The sequence below is a fragment of the Theropithecus gelada genome, chromosome 17 (assembly GCF_003255815.1).
Source record: "Theropithecus gelada isolate Dixy chromosome 17, Tgel_1.0, whole genome shotgun sequence".
Classification (NCBI taxonomy): Eukaryota; Metazoa; Chordata; class Mammalia; order Primates; family Cercopithecidae; genus Theropithecus; species Theropithecus gelada.
This window is the reverse complement of record NC_037685.1, coordinates 53,837,011-53,856,400: the sequence shown is the minus strand read 5'-3', so window position 1 is coordinate 53,856,400 and position 19,390 is coordinate 53,837,011. Positions and strand designations below refer to the sequence as shown.

The following is a 19,390-nucleotide window of genomic DNA, read 5'->3' as shown; positions in this document are numbered from 1 at the left end:
ACCCAGGCTGGAGGGCCATGGCATGATCTCGGCTCACTGTAAGCTCCACCTCCCGGGTTCATGCCATTCTCCTGCCTCAGCCTCCCGAGTAGCTGGGACTACAGGCAAACACCACAATGTCCGGCTAATTTTTTGTATTTTTAGTAGAGACAGGGTTTCACTGTGTTAGCCAGGATGGTCTCAACTTCCTGACCTCGTGATCCGCCCGTCTTGGCCTCCCAAAGTGCTGGGATTACAGGCGTGAGCCACCGCGCCCAGCTGAACACCTTATTTTCTTACCACAAGCAGTTTATATTTTTAAAACAAATACTATTTTCAAAAACAGATTTCTACATTTGCTTTAACTATCATAGCTTTGTTCACAGTATTTCCTAACTAGTATGATTTTTGAACCTTTGAAGAGTAATGTTTATACCATTATATTTTGCAATTAAATACCACAGGCACAAGGTGAGCTATCAATGTGGGTTTATACGTCTTGAATTAACCACTCTCCCAAACATCCTTACTTAAACCTAAAAGATTTCAAGCTAACCATCACGACTGTCTATTTTGTACTGAGATTTTAAATTCCCATAACCCTTTTTAACACGGAGTCAACTTCCGGAAATCTTTTTTTTTTTTTTTTTTTTTTGAGATGGAGTCTCGCTCTGTAGCCCAGGCTGGAGTGCAATGGCAAGATCTCAGAACACCGCAACCTCCACCTCCCGGGTTCATGCGATTCTCCTGCCTCAACCTCCCAAGTAGCTGGGATTATAGGCGCGTGCCACCACAGCCAGCTAATTTTTTAGTTTTAGTAGAGACAGGGTTTCACCATGTTGGCCAGGCTGGTCTCGAACTCCTGACTTCATGTGATCTGCCCAACTCAGCCTCCCAAAGTGCTGGAATTACAAGCATAAGCTACTGCCCCTAGCCTCAGAAATCTTGTTTAAACATTATCAGAAGCACAAAGTTCCATAAAGATATTCATAGTAGAGTTATACACATAACAAAATAAGAGCAATGCAAATATATCCATCTCTGGAAAAATCGATATTCACAGCATATTCTTACAAGAAATTACATATAATAATACCTAAAACCCTTGTTTAACTTCAAAGTGTTGCATTCAAAGTGCCCTTAGCCAGCTAAAAAACACAAACAATAGCAAATAATTATGCTGCATTGCAAAGTAACTCACTGTATGTGGTTAAAATGGACAATTTTTCTATTTGCCCATGATACTCAACTTATACAACTTGTAACAGGTGGTGGGGAGTTTTTATTAGTAAGACATACAATTCATGTTTCTTACAATGATCTTCTTTTACCTTAGTTGTATTTGCTTCCGTTTTTGCAACTCTTGGTTTCTGAGTTCTTCCAAGCGTCTGAGTTCTTCTTGACGCCTCATTAGATCTATAAAATAACGACTGCACATTAATAATTTTAGTTTCCCTTTCCATATTTTTATACAAATAAGCATAGAAGTTCTCTACCACTGGCAATATATTGGTATATTACTCATTTTATAATAAATTATAAGCTGGGTAATTAATCAAATAAATATCCTTTCTGAGCACGTTTCTTCATGTATATAAAAGAGTATTTAAGTTCATTCTTGGCCAGGTGCAGTCGCCCACGCCTATAATCCCAGTACTTTGGGAGGCCAAGGCAGGTGGATTACTCGAGGCCAGGAGTTCAAGACCAGCCTGGCCAACAAAGCAAAACCCCAACTCTACCAAAACTACAAAAATTAGCTGGGCATGGTGGCACACACCTGTAGTCCCAGCTACTCAGAAGGCTGAGGCAGGAGAATCACTTGAACCCGGGAGGTAGAGGATGTAATGAGTCGAGATTGTGCCACTGCACTCCAGCCTGAATGACAGGGGAAGACTCCATCTCAAAAACAAGTTTATTCTTGTTGGGGGAAAAAAGCTTAATAAACTCATCTTGGCTGGGCGCAGTGGCTCACACCTTTTAATCCCAACACTTTGGGAAGCCCAGGTGGGCAACAGAGTAAGATGACTCCACCTCAAAAAAAAAAAAAACAAACAAATAAATAAAAATTCATCTTTGGCCAGGCGCGGCGATTCAAGCCTGTAATCCCAGCACTTTGGGAGGCCGAGATGGGCGGATCACAAGATTAGGAGATCAAGACCATCCTGGCTAACACGGTGAAACCCTGTCTCTACTAAAAAATACGAAAAAACTAGCCGGGCAAGGTGGTGGGCGCCTGTAGTCCCAGCTACTTGAGAGGCTGAGGCAGGAGAATGGTGTAAACCCGGGAGGCGGACATTGCAGTGAGCCGAGAGCCGGCCACTACACTACAGCCTGGGCAACAGAGCCAGACTCCGTCTCAAAAAAAAAAAATAAATAAATAAATCATCTTTATGTCAATAAATTAAAATAGGTAGGCTGGCTTGTGCCTGTAATTTCAGCACTTTGGAAGGCCGAGGCAGGCGGATCACTTCGGCCAAGGAGTTCGAGACCAGCCTGAGTAACACGGTGAAACTCTGTCTACAAAAAATACAAAAATTAGGGCCAAGTGTGGTGCCTCACGACTGTAATCTCAACATTTTGGGAGGCCAAGGCAGGCGGATCACCTGAGGTTGAGAGTTCGAGACCAGCCTGGCCAACATGGCAAAACCCCATCTCTACTAAAAATACAAAAATTAGGCCGGGCGCGGTGGCTCAAGCCTGTAATCCCAGCACTTTGGGAGGCCGAGACGGGCGGATCACGAGGTCAGGAGATCGAGACCATCCTGGCTAACATGGTGAAACCCCGTCTCTATTAAGAAATACAAAAAACTAGCCGGGCGAGGTGGCGGGCGTCTGTAGTCCCAGCTACTCAGGAGGCTGAGGCCGGAGAATGGCGTGAACCCGGGAGGCGGAGCTTGCAGTGAGCTGAGATCCGGCCACTGCACTCCAGCCCGGGCGACAGAGCGAGACTCCGTCTCAAAAAAAAAAAAAAAAAAAAAAAAAAAATTAGCTGAGTATGGAGGTGCACGCCTGTAAGTCCAGCTACGTAGGAGGTTGAGACACAAGAATCACTTGAATATGGGAGGCGGAGGTTGCAGTGAGCCAAGATTACGCCACTGCACTCCAGCCTGTGTTGCATAGTAGAATTGTCTCTAAAATAAAATAAAATAACAAATTGTAATTGTTTTCAGCAGTAAATGCAAAGCCCAAACACATGCCTTCACAGACACCAGCAGAGAGAACTTAAGAACCAGACCAGAAAAACATGAATCATGACATAAAACCCAAGGAACCTCCCTCGCAACACAATTAGCATGAAATTCCTCCCTCACTAAACCAATGTCTTATGAAGAAGAGGAGTGAGGAAAGAATTCTTCAAAGAAGAAAGCAAAGATAAATGCTGATATAAACAAGACTTTTCAACAACAAAAAAGCATTTCCAACATCACCAATCCCTGCCTTATCAAGAATAGGGGGGGTTCCAGAGTAAGATAATGAGAAGTACATTTGTATTGCACATCTGAGAAGCAGTGTATAAACTTTCCACGTTAAAAATCTCCAAAGCTAAAAATCTTTGCCTGTCATTTTGTACAAAATTATGTATGTATCCATGCATATATTTTAAAATAATAAAATGTTAAAAAACTCTGGATGGCACAATTACTGGCTGCTTTTATTTTCCTTTTCTCTTTATATCTGAAATGTCTAAAGTGAACAAATTACCTCAATTGAATGTTTCTTAACAAATCCCTATACTCAAGAGTTGACACATAATACTACAGCTAAAGTTAATCTAAGGTACCAATAACCCAAACTTCATAACAACAGCAAGACACGCATCATAACCATAACAAGGTAAATACTGTTATCCCCATTTTACAGATTAAAAACAGACATTTATAAATTACGAAAAAAAAAAAAGGATTCAGATAGATTACAAAAAGTTGCCCCAGCTATTACATGATTCGACTGGGATGCCAGGCCAAACCTCTCCTGATTCCAAAGCTCTTTCAAACAAGTCTGCCAAACCTAGTTGATCAGACTCAATTGGAAAACTAAAAAACATGCATTTGGGGATGTTGCTAAGAAAAGTCTGTTTTGGTATATGAGACAGGGCCCAGGTAGTTCTCATAATAGGCCCATAGAGAAAACACTTAATTTTTATCTTAAAAAATGTTAAACATGGCCGGGCGCGGTGGCTCAAGCCTGTAATCCCAGCACTTTGGGAGGCCGAGACTGGTGGATCACGAGGTCAGGAGATCGAGACCATCCTGGCTAACACGGTGAAACCCCGTCTCTACTATAAAATACAAAAAAAAAACTAGCCGGGGGAGGTGGCGGGCGCCTGTAGTCCCAGCTACTCGGGAGGCTGAGGCAGGAGAATGGCGTGAACCCGGGAGGCGGAGCTTGTAGTGAGCTGAGATCCGGCCACTGCACTCCAGACTGGGCGACAGAGCGAGACTCCGTCTCAAAAAAAAAAAAAAAAATGTTAAACATGACTGCAATTATTTCGAATCTTTATAACGTAAGTTCTTAACTTTAAATGCTCATTAGAATTACTTAAATATCTGACGGGGTGCAGTGGCTCACACCTGTAATTCCAGCACTTTGGAAGGCTGAGGCAGGCGGGTCACCTGAGGTCGGGAGTTCGAGGCCAGCCTGACCAACATGGAGAAATCCCGTCTCTACTAAAAACACAAAAATTAGCTGCGCGTGGTGGCGCACGCCTGTAATCAGAGCTAATCAGGAGGCTTAGGTGGGAGAGTCGCTTGAACCTGGAAGATGGAGGTTATAGTGAGCCAAGATCGTGCCATTGCACTGCAGCCTAGGCAATAAGAGCGAAACAACTCCATCTCAAAAAAAAAAAAAAATTACTTAAATACCTTTTTTTTTTTCTCTCTCAGAGACAGGGTCTCACTCTGGCACCCAGGCTGGAGTAGAGTGGCATGATGGTAGCTCACTACAGCCTCAAACTCCTGGGCTCAAGCCATCTTCCCACCTCAGTCTCCCAAATAGCCAGGACTGACAGGCTATGCAATTTAACAAAGCTGCTTTTAACCTCTCAGACCTTACTACCTTAACCGTTAACACTGGTATAGTTAGCTCAAAGGCTCCAACAATCAAATTCTCAAATAAGCACAATCACCTAATACTTAAAAGAACTATAAACTTAAAACTAGCATTTTATGCTTACTAAATTATATATTTTTTAAAGCTCCTAATACCCAAAGTTCCTAAAATTTCACTAAAGCTTATACATCTGTACATTGCCATGATCATATCTTTCTAGTGGAAAAAACTGTAAAAAGTACATAACTAGAGATATCTTTTTTTTTTCTTTTTTTTCTGAGATGGAGTCTCGCTTTGTTGCCCGGGCTGAAGTGCAATGGCGAGGTCTCGGCTCACTGCAACCTCTGCCTACCGGGTTCATGCAATTCTCCTGCCTCAGCCTCCCGAGTAGCTGGGACTACAGGCGCCCGCCACGGCACCCAGCTAATTTTTGTATTTTTAGTAGAGACGGGGTTTCACCATCTTGGCCAGGCTGGTCTTAAACTCGTAACCTTGTGATCCACCCGCCTCGGCCTCCCAAAGTGGGATTACATGCGTGAGTCACAGTGCCTGGCCCAACTAGAGATGTCTTTATCTTTTGATCCAGGGAATTACACTCAGGAATTTTTCTTAATAAAATAAAACAAAGCCATCCACAGACATGAAGGCATCATCTACAGTATTACTTATTACTTACTAAACCCAATAACACTTTGAAATGCTTTCCTGGCTGGGCATGGTGGCTTACCAAAGTGGGAGGCTGCCTCGGCCTCTAAAAGTAATGCCAGCACTTTGGGAGGCCGAGGTGGGTAGATCACTTGAGGTCAGGAGTTTGAGACTAGCCTGGCCAACATGGAAAACACTGTCTCCACTAAAACTACAAAAATAAGCCGGGCATGGTGGCACACGCCTGTAGTCCCAGCTACTCAAGGAGGCTGAGGCAGAAGAGTCGCTTGAACCTGGGAGGCACAGGTTGCAGTGAGCAGAGATTGCACCAACGCAATCCAGCCTGGTTGACAGAGCAAAACTGTCTCAAATTAATTAATTAATTAATTAAAATGCTGTCCTAACAAATTTAATGATAAAATTACATGAAATTATATACTATAATTTCAATGTATCATAAATACAGGTACAGAACAAAGAAATATAAACAAACTAAAATTTGATTTGCTAGACTGTGAGAATGTTTTCTCAATTTAAAATTGCACAAGTCATGAAAACTGAATGTATAACTTCTGCTCTAACAATTCTATTTTCTAAAAATACCAGTCTCCTCTTTTTTTCTTTTTTTATTTTACCTCTGATCTGTCTGGATTTATGACACTGAATTAATTTTTTGGTTTTTTTGAGACGGAGTCTCTCTCTGTCACCCTGGCTGGAGTGCAGTGGCGTGATCTTGGCTCACTGCAAGCTCCACCTCCTGGGTTCAAGCAAGTCTCCTGCCTTAGCCTCCAGAGTAGCTCAGACTGCAGGCGCGTGCCACCAGGCCCAGCTAATTTTTTGTATTTTTAATACAGATGGGGTTTCACCGTGTTAGCCGGGATGGTCTTGATCTCCTGACTGCATTAATATTCTTTAATCATAAACCTCATGTGTATTTAAATCTTAATATCTCAAGTAGGTTCAGGCATGACTGTTCTGTTCTTCACTTATCTAAAGTTTATTCTCTCTTGATTTCTTTAAGAAGGGCTCACATAAACATATTTGCTTTATTTTGTTTGTTTTGTTTTTATGGGTTTTTTTTGAGACGGAGTCTCATTCTGTCGCCAGGATGGATGCAGTGGTGCGATCTCTGCTCACTGCAACCTCTGACTCCCTGGTTCAAGCGATTATCCCGCCTCAGCTACCCAAGTAGCTCACACCTGTAATCCTAGCACTTTGGGAGGCTCAGGCGGGTGGATCACGAGGTCAGGAGTTCAAGATCAGCCTGACCAACATGGTGAAACACCGTCTCTACTACTAATACAAAAATCAGCTGAGTGTGGTGGAACACGGCTGTAATCCCAGTTACTCAAGAGGTTCAGGCAGGAGAATCACTTGAAACACGGAGACAGAGGTTGCAGTAAGCAGACATTGCGCCACTGCACTCCAGCCTGGGCAACAGAGTGAGACTCTGTCTCTAAGCCTGGGCAACAGAGCGAGACTCCATCTCTAAATAAATAAATAAATAAACAAATAAATAAAGTTAAAAAAAAAACGTAATGGAGCCAGGCGCAGTGGCTCACGCCTATAATCTTGACACTTTGGGAGGCTGAGACAGGTGGATCACTTGAGGCCAAGAGTTTGAGACCACCCTGGCCAACATGGTGAACCCCGCCTCTACTAAAAATACAAAAATTAGCCGGGTATGGTGGCTCATGCCTGAGGGAGGAGAATCATTTGAACCTGGGAGCCAGAGGTTGTAGTGAGCTTAGACTGTGCCACTGAACACCAGCCTGGTAAACAGAGTGAGACTCCATCTCAAAGAAAAAAATTTTTTAATGTAATGGGAGTTAAATCTAGAAAGGACTAAATAATTATCAGTAAAGTATAAATGATACAACTATTATTATAAGGTACCGATGTGTTCAATAAGAATCAACATTTATAGCTCGGTGTGGTGGCTCACGCCTGTAATCCCAACACTTTGGGAGGCTGAGGAGGGCGGATCACTTGAGGTCCGGAGTTCGAGACCAGCCTGATCAACATGGAGAAACCCTGTCTCTACTAAAAATACAAAATTAGCCAGGCATGTGCCAACATGCCCATAATCCCAGCTACTCAGGAGGCTAAGGCAGGAGAATCACTTGAACTTGGGAGGTGGAGGATGCAGTGAGCTGAGATCACGCCACTGCACTCCAGCCTGGGCAACAAGAGTGAAACATCATCTCAAAAAAAAAAAAACAAACAAACAAACAAACAAACCCAACATTTGCAAAAATTTTCTGATACATGCGTATATATTCTTTGCAGCACTGCTTTTAAAAACAAACTGAAAAGAGAAATTGTTACCAAAAGAGGATGAACCAAACTATACCCATATAAAAGAATATCATACGGCCATTAAAAATATAAGGCAGGTATTTACATATATATTCATGTAGAAAGTAAAAAAGGTACAGAAAAGGTAAACAGTTTTTTCTTTTTTTTTTGGAGACAAGGTCTCGTTCTATCACCCAGGCTGGAGTACGGTGGCATAATTATAGCTCACTACAGCCTCAAGCTCCCAGGCTCAAGTGATCCTCCCACCTAAGCCTTCCCAGGTAGCTGTAACTACAGACACATGCCACCAGGCCCGGCTAATTTTTGTACTTTTGGTAGAGATGGGGTCTCACTATGTTGCTGAGGTTAGTCTTGAATTGCTGGACTCAAGCAATCCTCCCACCTCAGCTTCCCAAAGTGCTAGAATTACAGGCATGAGACACTGCGCCCAGCCAGTTTGTTTTGTTGTTATGATTTTTGGGTTTTTTGCTTACAAATACACAGAAACATCTAATGACATATGCAGAATTTTTTCATTAAAGGACACAAAAGAGACTTAAATACAGAAGAGTGATTCCTACAAAAAAGCAGAAGGTAGTGAACAAGGGGACAGTTTTTCGTATTGTGTGAGATTTCTCCTTCCATGATATGTCATGATACATGTTTCTGCAGAACCACACAACTTAGATTAATTACAGTCTCTCCTCAACCTGAATGCATCCTTAGAAATGCTGGATGAAATATAAAATTGTAGGCCGGGTACTGTGCCTCACGCCTGTAATCCCAGCACTGTGGGAGGCTGAGGTGGGTAGATCACTTGAGGTCGGGAGTTCAAAACCAGCTTGACCAACATGGTGAAACCCCATCTCTACTAAAAATACAAAATTAGCCGGGCATGGTGGCATGCACCTGTAATCCTAGCTACTTGGGAGGCTGAGGAAGGAGAATCGCTTAAACCCAGAAGGCAAGAGGTAGGTTACAGTGAGCTGAGGTTGCACCACTGCACTCCAGCTTGGGCAACAGAGCAAGAGTCTGTCTCAAAAAAAGGAAAAAAAAAAAAAAAAGAAATACAAAATTGTAGAACAAATGGGAGGAAGTTGTAACTTTTTAAATTTTAAACAAACTAAAACTGAAATTTACCAACTGCAGACTTTTGATGAAATAAGTACAAGTACTTCGGCACAAGTGAACCCAGACGCAGTGAGTAGGATGCAACAGTCAATGTGATTTTCTAATATTATAAACTAAGATATTGTTAACAGGGGCTTTAAATGAACACACAATAAACAACAAAACTTAAACTCATGGGAAATAACTGCAAAATTACTCTACTTCAAACATCAAAATACCTTCAGGCAAAGTCTTCTAAGAGCTCAAGAAAAAACTGAAGACTAAGGAAATGTTCTTTGCCATCAATATATCCTCCGTACCTCAGACGTGTCTCCCGTAACTGACATTAAAGATGTGCTAAATTAGTGAATGTTATACCACTGTTTGTCTGTAGCATCAACACAAATCTTTAGTACAGATGCTTCCATATCTAATCAACATTATTTCCCAACTAGGGCACGACTGTAGATAGGTGGGAAACAGAATGGGAGAGAAGTGCCTAGCAGGCTAAGAGAAAACAATTCACATTGAACAGAAGGGCTAGGGCAACCACAGAGCCCAGGAAATTTCCATATGATTCTAATGTGTAATAAAATTTCAAGGCCGGGCGCGGTGGCTCAAGCCTGTAATCCCAGCACTTTGGGAGGCCGAGACGGGCGGATCACGAGGTCAGGAGATCGAGACCATCCTGGCTAACCTGGTGAAACCCCGTCTCTACTAAAAAATACAAAAAACTAGCCGGGCGAGGTGGCGGCGCCTGTAGTCCCAGCTACTTGGGAGGCTGAGGCAGGAGAATGGCGTGAACCCGGGAGGTGGAGCTTGCAGTGAGCTGAGATCCGGCCACTGCACTCCAGTCTGGGTGACAGAGCAAGACTCCGTCTCAAAAAAAAAAAAAAAAAAAAAAAAAAAATAAAATAAAATTTCAAAACCACTGGACTGGACAAACTTTAAGATCTCTTGGCCAGGCATGGTGGCTCATATCTGTAATCCCAGCACTATGGGAGGCCAAGGTGGGTAGATCACTTGAGGCTAGGATTTCAAGACCGGCTTGGTCAACATGAAGAAATCCTATCTCTACCAAAAATACAAAAAAAACTGGCCAGGCACGGTGGCTCATGCCTGCAATCTCAGCACTTTGGGAGGCTGAGGCGGGCAGATCACCTGAGGTCACGAGTTCAAGAGCAGCCTTGAACTCGTGGACAACATGGTAAAACTCCATCTCTACTAAAAATACAAAAAATTAGCTGAGTGTGGAAGCACACACTTGTAATCCCAGCCACTTAGGAGGCTGAGGCAGGAGGATCGCTTGAACCCAGGAAGTGGAGGTTGCAGCGAGCTAAGATCACACCAATGCATTCCAGCCTGGGCGACAAAAGTGAGACTCCATCTCAAATTCAAAAAAAGCAAAAAAAATTAGCCAGGCGTGGTGGCACGTGCCTGTAGTCCCAGATACTAGGGAGGGTGAGGCACAAGAATTGCTTCAACACGGGAGGCGGAGGTTGCAGTGTGCCAAGATCATGCCACTGCACTCCAGGCTGGGCAACAGAGTGAGATTCTGTATCCAAAAAACAAAAAAAAAAATCTCTCTACCAGCTCTAACAGCTAATGAATGATTCAGTACCTTTATCGCAAATAACAACTTGCAACTTTTCCACAAAATAAAAGACAGTTTATCTTGGAGTCAGTTATCCTGGAGTCTCGCTCTGTCGCCCAAGCCAGACTACAGTGGCGTGATCTCGGCTCACTGCAACCTCCACCTCCTGGGTTCAAGTAATTCTCTGCCTCCCATGTAGCTTAGATCACAGGCACCCATCACCACATCCGGCTAATGACAGTTTACCTTTAAATCTACTATAAGATATAAATGAACTCAATTTTGTTAGAAGAGTGAACATACAGAACTACCAAGCTTAGGGTCCAAATTAAATCAAACCACCTGACTAGTTTCTATTGTTTGCTGGGCTCGATTTTGTTTTAACATATGTGACATCAGCACAGTTACTCAATGACTTGATCATAACTGCTCAATAAACACTTACTGAATCGTGACGTATGAAATACTAGAACACACGTGCCAGGAAAAAAAAAAAAACCTACACTTCATTCTAAAGTAAATGAGAATTTACCCAAAAGGATTTAGAGAAAAATCATCAAATTTTCACCTGCTAAAAAAAATAATGAATCTAGTATAAAGAATGGTTGGCCGGGCGCGGTGGCTCAAGCCTATAATCCCAGCACTTTGGGAGGCCGAGATGGGCGGATCACGAGGTCAGGAGATCGAGACCATCCTGGCTAACACGGTGAAACCCCGTCTCTACTAAAAATACAAAAAACTAGCCGGGCGAGGTGGCAGGCGCCTGTAGTCCCAGCTACTCGGGAGGCTGAGGCAGGAGAATGGCGTGAACCCGGGAGGCGGAGCTTGCAGTGAGCTGAGATCCGGCCACTGTACTCCAGCCTGGGCGGCAGAGCAAGACTCCGTCTCAAAAAAAAAAAAAAAAAAAAAAAGAATGGTTTAAAGAAAGCCAAGATTAAATGGCAGAAACGTTCAGCAGGAATGCAGCTGCAGAAATTCAGGCAAGCAGCTGTGGTACCTTGATCTCTGGGGACAGTCAAGAGAAGGTAAATACAAAAAAATTAGATGGGCATTGTGGTGTGTGCCTGTAATCCCAGCTACTCAGAAGACTGAGGCAGGAGAATTGCTTGAACCCAGGAGGCGGAGGTTGCAGTGAGACGTTATCGTGCCATTGCACTCCAGTCTGGGCAAGAGAGCAAGACTCCATCTCAAATATATATACATATATTCTTGCCAACTACTAACTTTTCCTAAATCCCCATATCCATCTGTACACACAAATCCTTTTCATCTCTACCAGATTATCCATATGTACTCTTTCAAACATGTAATAATAATCTTAAATAGCCAGCATTTGTCCAAATTCTTCTTCTTATCAAACAAAAAATCCTGCATGTGCCATGTCTACCTACCAAAATTTGCCTGCTATGTTTCTGTTTGCCAAGAGAATCATGTATTTCGTACTGGCACAATTTAATATCCTCAAATTAACTCCAACAATACTACTTGCGTAAGTAAAACTAACTTTTTAATTTATTTTCTTTTTGAGACAGAGTTTCGCTCTTTTGGCCCAGGCTGGAGTACAATGATGTGATCTCAGCTCACTGAAACCTCCGCCTCCCAGGTTCAAGCGATTCTCCTGCCTCACACTCCCAACTAGCTGGGATTACAGGTGTGCACAACCACAACTGGCTAATTTTGTATTTTGAGTAGAGACAGAGTTTCTCTATGTTGGTCAGGCTGGTCTCAAACTCCCGACCTCAGGTGATCCGCCCGCCTCAGCCTCCAAAGTGCTGGGATTACAGGCGTGAGCCACCGCGCCCAGCAAGTAAAACTAACTTTTAATAAGTTGGTTTTTTTTAAGGGAAGTTATCTGTGAAAAGGGAGACTTTCACACCTAATATGTTAAGTTCCAACTTTATCTCTAAACTCCTAAATGGCACTTTACACAGTAGTACATGAACGGTACACACACTTAAGGGGAAAAAAAAAATTATACCACATCTACATGAAAATCCATGTTTACCTTGCCTCATTAGCATTAATTGGTGTTCATGCCTAGCTGCTTCCATTTCTGCCTCCAGTTTCTCTTTGGCTTCTCTGATGTTTCTATCAACCTGCTCACGCTGCTGCTTTTCCATTTCATCAAGAGCCTTCCATCGAGATGCATACTCAAATTCAAATGTCCCAGGCTGAGCAAAACGTGGCGGTTGTTCTCTTTCCCTAAATTAACATTAAAACATACAGAAATGTACGCTTAAAAGGTAAAACAACAACAAACGAGAACAACAAGCACTTACAATGTCCAAGACACCATGTGAGACACCGTGTCTACAAGAATTACCTCGTGACAATATTGTGATTACAGGCCTGAGTTTAAGAAACTGCCCAAGAATGTTCAACTAATAATGGAACAATGATTCAAACTTGCATAATCTGATGCTACAACCTGCATTATCCTAACTATTACCTGCAAAATTTCTGCTTTTGAAGGTTTCATTTTCTGGTCTTCAGTCAATGAAATATTTTACAGGCTGGGCGCAGTGGCTCACGCCTGTAATCCCAGCACTTTGGGAGGCCAAGGCTGGCAGATCACGAAGTCACGTGATCGAGACCATCCTGGCTAACACGGTGAAACCCTGTCTCTACTAAAAATACAAAAAAATTAGCCAGGCGCGGTGGCGGGCGCCTGTAGTCCCAGCTACTTGGAAGGCTGAGGCAGGAGAATGGTGTGAACCCAGGAGGCGGAGTTTGCAGTGAGCAGAGATCGCGCCATTGCGCTCCAGCCTGGGAGACAGTGAGACTCCATCTCAAAAAAAAAAAGAAATACTTTACAAAGGAAAGTCTGGAACATATGAATTAACTGTCTGGATCAGATGTTTTTACTAGTAAAACCAGCTAGATTTTATTGAGTGTTACGTGCCAATTAATTGGGTAGGCCCCAAAAACTAAGGCCTAACTTACTACAATTGTAGTTAATTATTTAATACTTCTTTCCCTTTATAGACTATAAACTCAATTGACGACACCAAATGTGGCTGTTAAATGCCACTTCGGCCAGGCGCAGTGGCTCACGCCTGTAATCCCAGCACTTTGGGAGGCCGAGGCAGATACACCATGAGGTCAGGAGATTGAGATCATCCTGGGTAACATAGTAAAACCCCGCCTCTACTAAATATACAAAAAAAATTAGCCGGGCATGGTGGGCGGGTGCCTGTAGTCCCAGCTACTCAGGAGGCTGAGGCAGGAGAATGGCGTGAACCCGGGAGGCGGACCTTGCAGTGAGCCGAGATCGTACCACTGCACTCCAGCCTGGGTGACTGAGCAAGACTCCGTTTCAAAATAAATAAATAAATAAATAAATAAATAAATAAATGCTGTGCCTCAAGTACCTAGAGTACAGTACATACATTTAATATACATTTCTTGAATAAATTAACAAATTACCAAATAAAGGGCTATGAATGTATTTGAAAGTCTTTTTTTTCATATATACATATATGTATATGTAAATATTTATTTTAGAGACATATAAAAAATATGACTGATCTCAAACTTCTGGCCTCAAGTAATCCTCATTCCTCAGCCTCCAGAAGTGCCAAAATTACAGGTGCAAGACACCACACCTGGTCCCCATTTTTTTTTTCACTTTTTCTTTTTGAGACAGAGTCTCATAGTATTGCCTGGGCTGGAGTGCAATGGTATAATCTCGGCTCACTGAAACTCTGCCTCCCAGGTTCAGGTGATTCTCCTGCTTCAGTCTCCCAAGTAGCAGGGATTACAAGCACCTGCCACCATGCTTGGCTTAGTTTTTGAATTTTTTTAGTGAGACAGGGTTTCACGTTATGTTGGCCAGGCTGGTCTTGAACTCCTGACCCTGTGATCTACCCATATCGGCCTCCCAAAGTGCTGGGATTATAGGTGTGAGCCACCGTGCCCAGACTTTCTTTTCACTTTTAAGAATTGTTGTTGGTGGTGGTGTTGCTTTGGGTTTTTGTGAGACAGGGTCTTGCTCAGCTTCACAGGCTGGAGTGTAGTGGCACAATTAAGACTCAATTCCAAGACCGGGAACGGTAGCTCACGCTTGTAATCCCAGCACTTTCGGAGGCTGAGGTAGGCGGATCACAATGCCAGGAGTTCAAGACCAGCCTGGCCAACATGGCGAAATCCCATCTCTACTAAAATTACAAAAATTAGCTGGGCATGGTGGCGGGCACCTGTAAATCCCAGCTACTTGCAAGGCTAAGGCAGGAGAATCGCTTGAAACCCAGGAGGCAGAGGTTGCAGTAAGCCGAAATTGTGCCACTGCACTCCAGCCTGGGCAACAAGAGCAAGACTCCATATTTAAAAAAAAAAAAAAAAAAAAAAGGCTCACTGCCGAATCAACCTCCCAGGCTCAACCAATCCTCCCACCTGAGGCTGCAGAGTACCTAGGACTACAGGGATGTGCCAACATGACCAGCTAATTTTTTCATTTTTTGTAGAGATGAGGTACCACTATGTTGCCCAGGCTGGTCTCAAACTCCTGGAAGCAATGCTTCTGCCTCCCAAAGTGCTAGGACTACAGGTGGGAGCCACCACACCCAGTCAACTTTCAAGAAATTTTTGCAGAAAAGTCTTCAACTAGTCTCGCCTATAACAGCCTCTATTAAAAAGTACTGATGGGAAAACAATCCCCACTCCATGAATAAAAGCATAGATACCTTGCTACAAATGTCTATTTTATTTTATTTTATTTTATTTTATTTTGAGACGGAGTCTTGCTCTGTCGCCCAGGCTGGAGTGCAGTGGCCGGATGTCAGCTCACTGCAAGCTCCTCCTCTCGGGTTCACACCATTCTCCTGCCTCAGCCTACCGAGTAGCTGGGACTACAGGCACCCACCACTTAGCCCGGCTAGTTTTTTGTATTTTTTAGTAGAGACGGGGTTTCACTGTGTTAGCCAGGATGGTCTTGATCTCCTGACCTCGTGATCCGCCCGTCTCGGCCTCCCAAAGTGCTGGGATTACAGGCTTGAGCCACCGCGCCCGGCGTAAATTTTAACTTTTATTTTGGGGTAGGGAGGTGAGGAGGGGTGGGTATGACAAATCTGGGAGAGAGAAAGGAGAAAGCTGTCACAGAGGGAAAGATGTAATAACAAGAGAGAGAAAGATATTCAGAAGCATATGAAGAAAAATCAAAGACAGCCATGATCCTAGGGACTCCGTATCTGAAAAACCTACTTGGATTTTTTTCTTTTTAAAGCACCAACTAGAAAGTGCGAAAGAGTGGGAGGATCTACCAACCACAAATTTTTCTAAAAGAATTGTTTCTTGGTCAGCAGTTCCTAAGTCAAAGATTGACTATATTTTTAAATTATTTATTTTCTCCCACAGGAAAAACACACTGAAATAACATGCTTTTTTGAAGTTACAAGTGAATTTGAATCTTGGCTCTTATGCTTTGTGAGCATTTTCTTTTTCTTTTTTTTTTTTTTCTGAAACATGTCGCCCAGGCTGGAATGCAATGGCACGATCTCAGCTCACTGCAACCTCCGCCTCCCGGGTTCAAGCAATTCTCCTGCCTCAGCCTCCCAAATAGCTGGGATTACAGGCTCCTGACACCATACCCAGCTAATTTTTTGTATTTTTAGTAGAGACGGGGTTTCACCGTGTTGGCCAGGCTGGACTCCAACTCCTGATCTCAGGTGATGCACCCGCTTTGGCCTCCCAAAGTGCAGGAATTACAGGCATGTGGCACTGCGCCAGACCCTGTGAGCATTTTCTTCTGTGAATAAATCTTTAGTAAAAAAAGTGGGAACAGAACTAGTTTTTTTTTTTTTTTTTTGAGATGGAGTCTGGCTCTGTTGCCCAGGCTGGAGTGCAGTGGCCGGATCTCAGCTCACTGCAAGCCCCGCCTCCCGGGTTCACGCCATTCTCCTGCCCCAGCCTCCCGAGTAGCTGGGAGTACAGGCGCCCGCCACCTCGCCCGGCTAATTTTTTTTGTATTTTAGTAGAGACGGGGTTTCACCGTGTTAGCCAGGATGGTCTCGATCTCCTGAACTCGTGATCCGCCCGTCTCGGCCTCCCAAAGTGCTGGGATTACAGGCTTGAGCCACCGCGCCCGGTCCTTTTTTTTTTTTTTGAGAAAGTCTCACTCCAGTCGCCCAGGCTGGAGTGCAGTGGCGCAATCTCGGCTCCACCTCCTGGATTCAAGCGATTCTCCTGCCTCAGCCTCCCAAATAGCTGGGATTACAGGTGCCTGCCACCGCGTCAGACTAATTTTTGTATTTTCAGTAGAGACAGGGTTTTACCATGTCGGCCAGGTTAGTCTCGAACTCCTGACCTCAGGTGATCCACCCACCTCGGCCTCCCAAAGTGCTGGGATTACAGGCGTGAGCCACTATGCCCAGCCATAACTAGCTCTTATTAAGGTTTGCTGAGATCATTAACTATATAAACAAATATTGTCTATAAAGTCTATTCTTGTAACAACTTTGTACTTCTAGTTCTCCAACTCCCAAATCCAAACGTATGCTTTATTTCAAATTTGCAATGGTGACCTATAACAAGGAAAAAGTTAAGTGAAGAGGAAATCACAGGAACCCTTTAAAAAATGGCATTGTGGGCCGGGCGCGGTGGCTCAAGCCTGTAATCCCAGCACTTTGGGAGGCCGAGACTGGTGGATCACGAGGTCAGGAGATCGAGACCATCCTGGCTAACATGGTGAAACCCCGTCTCCACTAAAAATACAAAAAACTAGCCGGGCGTGGTGGCGGGCGCCTGTAGTCCCAGCTACTCGGAGGCTGAGGCAGGAGAATGGCGTGAACCTGGGAGGCGGAGCTTGCAGTGAGCCAAGATCGCGCCACTGCACTCCAGCCTGGGTGACACAGCGCAAGACTCCGTCTCAAAAAAAAAAAAAAAAAATGGCATTGTGGCCAGGTGCAGTGCCTCACACCTATAAATCCAACAGTTTGAGAGGCCAATGCGGGCAGATCACTTGAGCCCGGGAGTTCTAGACCACCCTGAGCAACATGACGAAACTCTGTCTTTACAAAAAAATCAAAAAATTAGATGGGCATGCTGGCCCACATCTGCAGTCCCAGCTACTTAGGGGATACTGAGGCGGAAGGATCACTTGAGACCAGGAGGTGGAGGCTGCACTGAGCCATGATCATACCACTAAACTGCAGTCTGGGCAACAGGGCCAGACCCTGTCTCAAAAAAAAAAAAAAAAAAAAGCGAGAAATCGCATTGTAAAGGATGTAAGAATAGATATTAATTAGGCTGGGTGTGGTGGCTCTCACCTGTAATCCCAGCACTTTGGGAGGCCGACGCGGGCGGATCACAATGTCAGGAGTTCAAGACCAACCTGGCCAACACAGTGAAACTCTGTCTCTACTAAAAACACAAAAATTAGTTGAGCATGGTGGCGTGTGCCTGTAGTCTCAGCTACTTGAGAGGCTGAAGCAGGAGAATCACTTGAACCTGGGAGGCGGAGGTTGCAGTGAGCCTAGATCGCGCCACTGCACTCCAGCCTGGGCAACAAGAGCAAAACTCCATCTCAAAAAAAAAAAAAAAAAAAAAAAAGCTGGGCGCGGTGGCTCATGCCTGTAATCCCAGCACTTTGGGAGGCCGAGGCGGGTGGATCACCTGAGGTCGGTAGTTCGAGACCAGCCTGACCAACATGGAGAAACCTCGTCTCTACTAAAAATACAAAATTAGCCAGGCGTGGTGGCACATGCCTATAATCCCAGCTACTAGGGACGCTGAGGCAGGAGAATTGCTTGAACCTGGGAGGCGGAGGTTGCGGTGAGCTGAGATCGCGCCATTGCACTCCAGCCTGGGCAACAAGAGTGAAACTCCGTCTCCAGAAAAAAAAGAATAGATATGAATTATAATCAATGCTAATGCTAATGCTTCCTCCCTGAAATACTCTCCTCCCTTGCTTCCAGGACACAGTCTGATGGCTCTTCCCGCCATTCCAATGAATGAATGCTCCCTTCTCAGTCGTTATTGATTTGTTCTGATCTTCCAAATCTCTACACACTAGAGAACTCCAAGGTTCAAGGTTTGGTGTTTTGACTTTAAAATATCATGTTCATAAATCCAGGCAGGACGGTTGCTCTAAATCCTAGGTATAAATCCAACTACCTGCTTGACTTACACTGCCAACACCTAAAACAGTGGCTAACACAAAGGCACTCCAAGTTTTATTTATGGAATAAATAAGTGGGCCGGGCGCAGTGGCTTACACCTGTAATCCCAGCACCTTGGGAGGCCAAGACAGGTGATCACCTGAGGTCAGCAGTTCCGACTCCAGCCTGGCCAACATAGTGAAACCCCATCTCTACTAAAAATACAAAAATTAGCTGGGTGTGGTGGCGCAGGCCTGTAATCCCAGCTACTCAGGAGGGTGAGGGACAAGAATCACTTGAACTTGGGAGGTGGAGGTTGAAGTGAGCTGAGACTGCACCACTGCACTCCAGCCTGGGTAACAAAGTGACACTCTCAAAAAATAAATAAGCAGGCCTTTGAGTCCCTATGCTTAGGCCCGTTCCCAGACTGTGGAGTGCTACTTTCATTTTCAATAAAACCCTTCATTCCTTCCTTGCTTTGTTTGGGCATTTTGTCCAATTCTTTGTTCAAGACGCCAAGAACTTGGACACTCTCCACTGTTACCATATTTTGGTGAGCCGGCCAGGAGGAAGTCAAGCAGGTTCACTACGACCGCTCAGGGAGACAGAACCCAGAAGCCTG

The 19,390-nt window shown here is 44.1% G+C and overlaps 1 protein-coding gene across 8 annotated transcripts in view; it reads right to left on the bottom strand.

Moving 5' to 3' along the window:
* PSPC1 (paraspeckle component 1) overlaps nucleotides 1-19,390 on the bottom strand; it is a 109,608-nt gene that overhangs the window by 66,696 nt on the left and 23,522 nt on the right. For all 8 annotated transcript variants that reach the window (XR_003116448.1, XR_003116451.1, XR_003116452.1 and 5 more), the window contains 2 exons: nucleotides 12,681-12,877; nucleotides 1,311-1,395 (listed from right to left, as the gene is read on the bottom strand). Coding sequence is in view for 3 of the 8 variants with exons in the window: in XM_025364004.1 (XP_025219789.1) it covers nucleotides 1,311-1,395; nucleotides 12,681-12,877 (282 nt within the window). In the remaining 5 variants the exon portion in view is untranslated. The remainder of the gene's footprint in view (nucleotides 1-1,310; nucleotides 1,396-12,680; nucleotides 12,878-19,390) is intronic.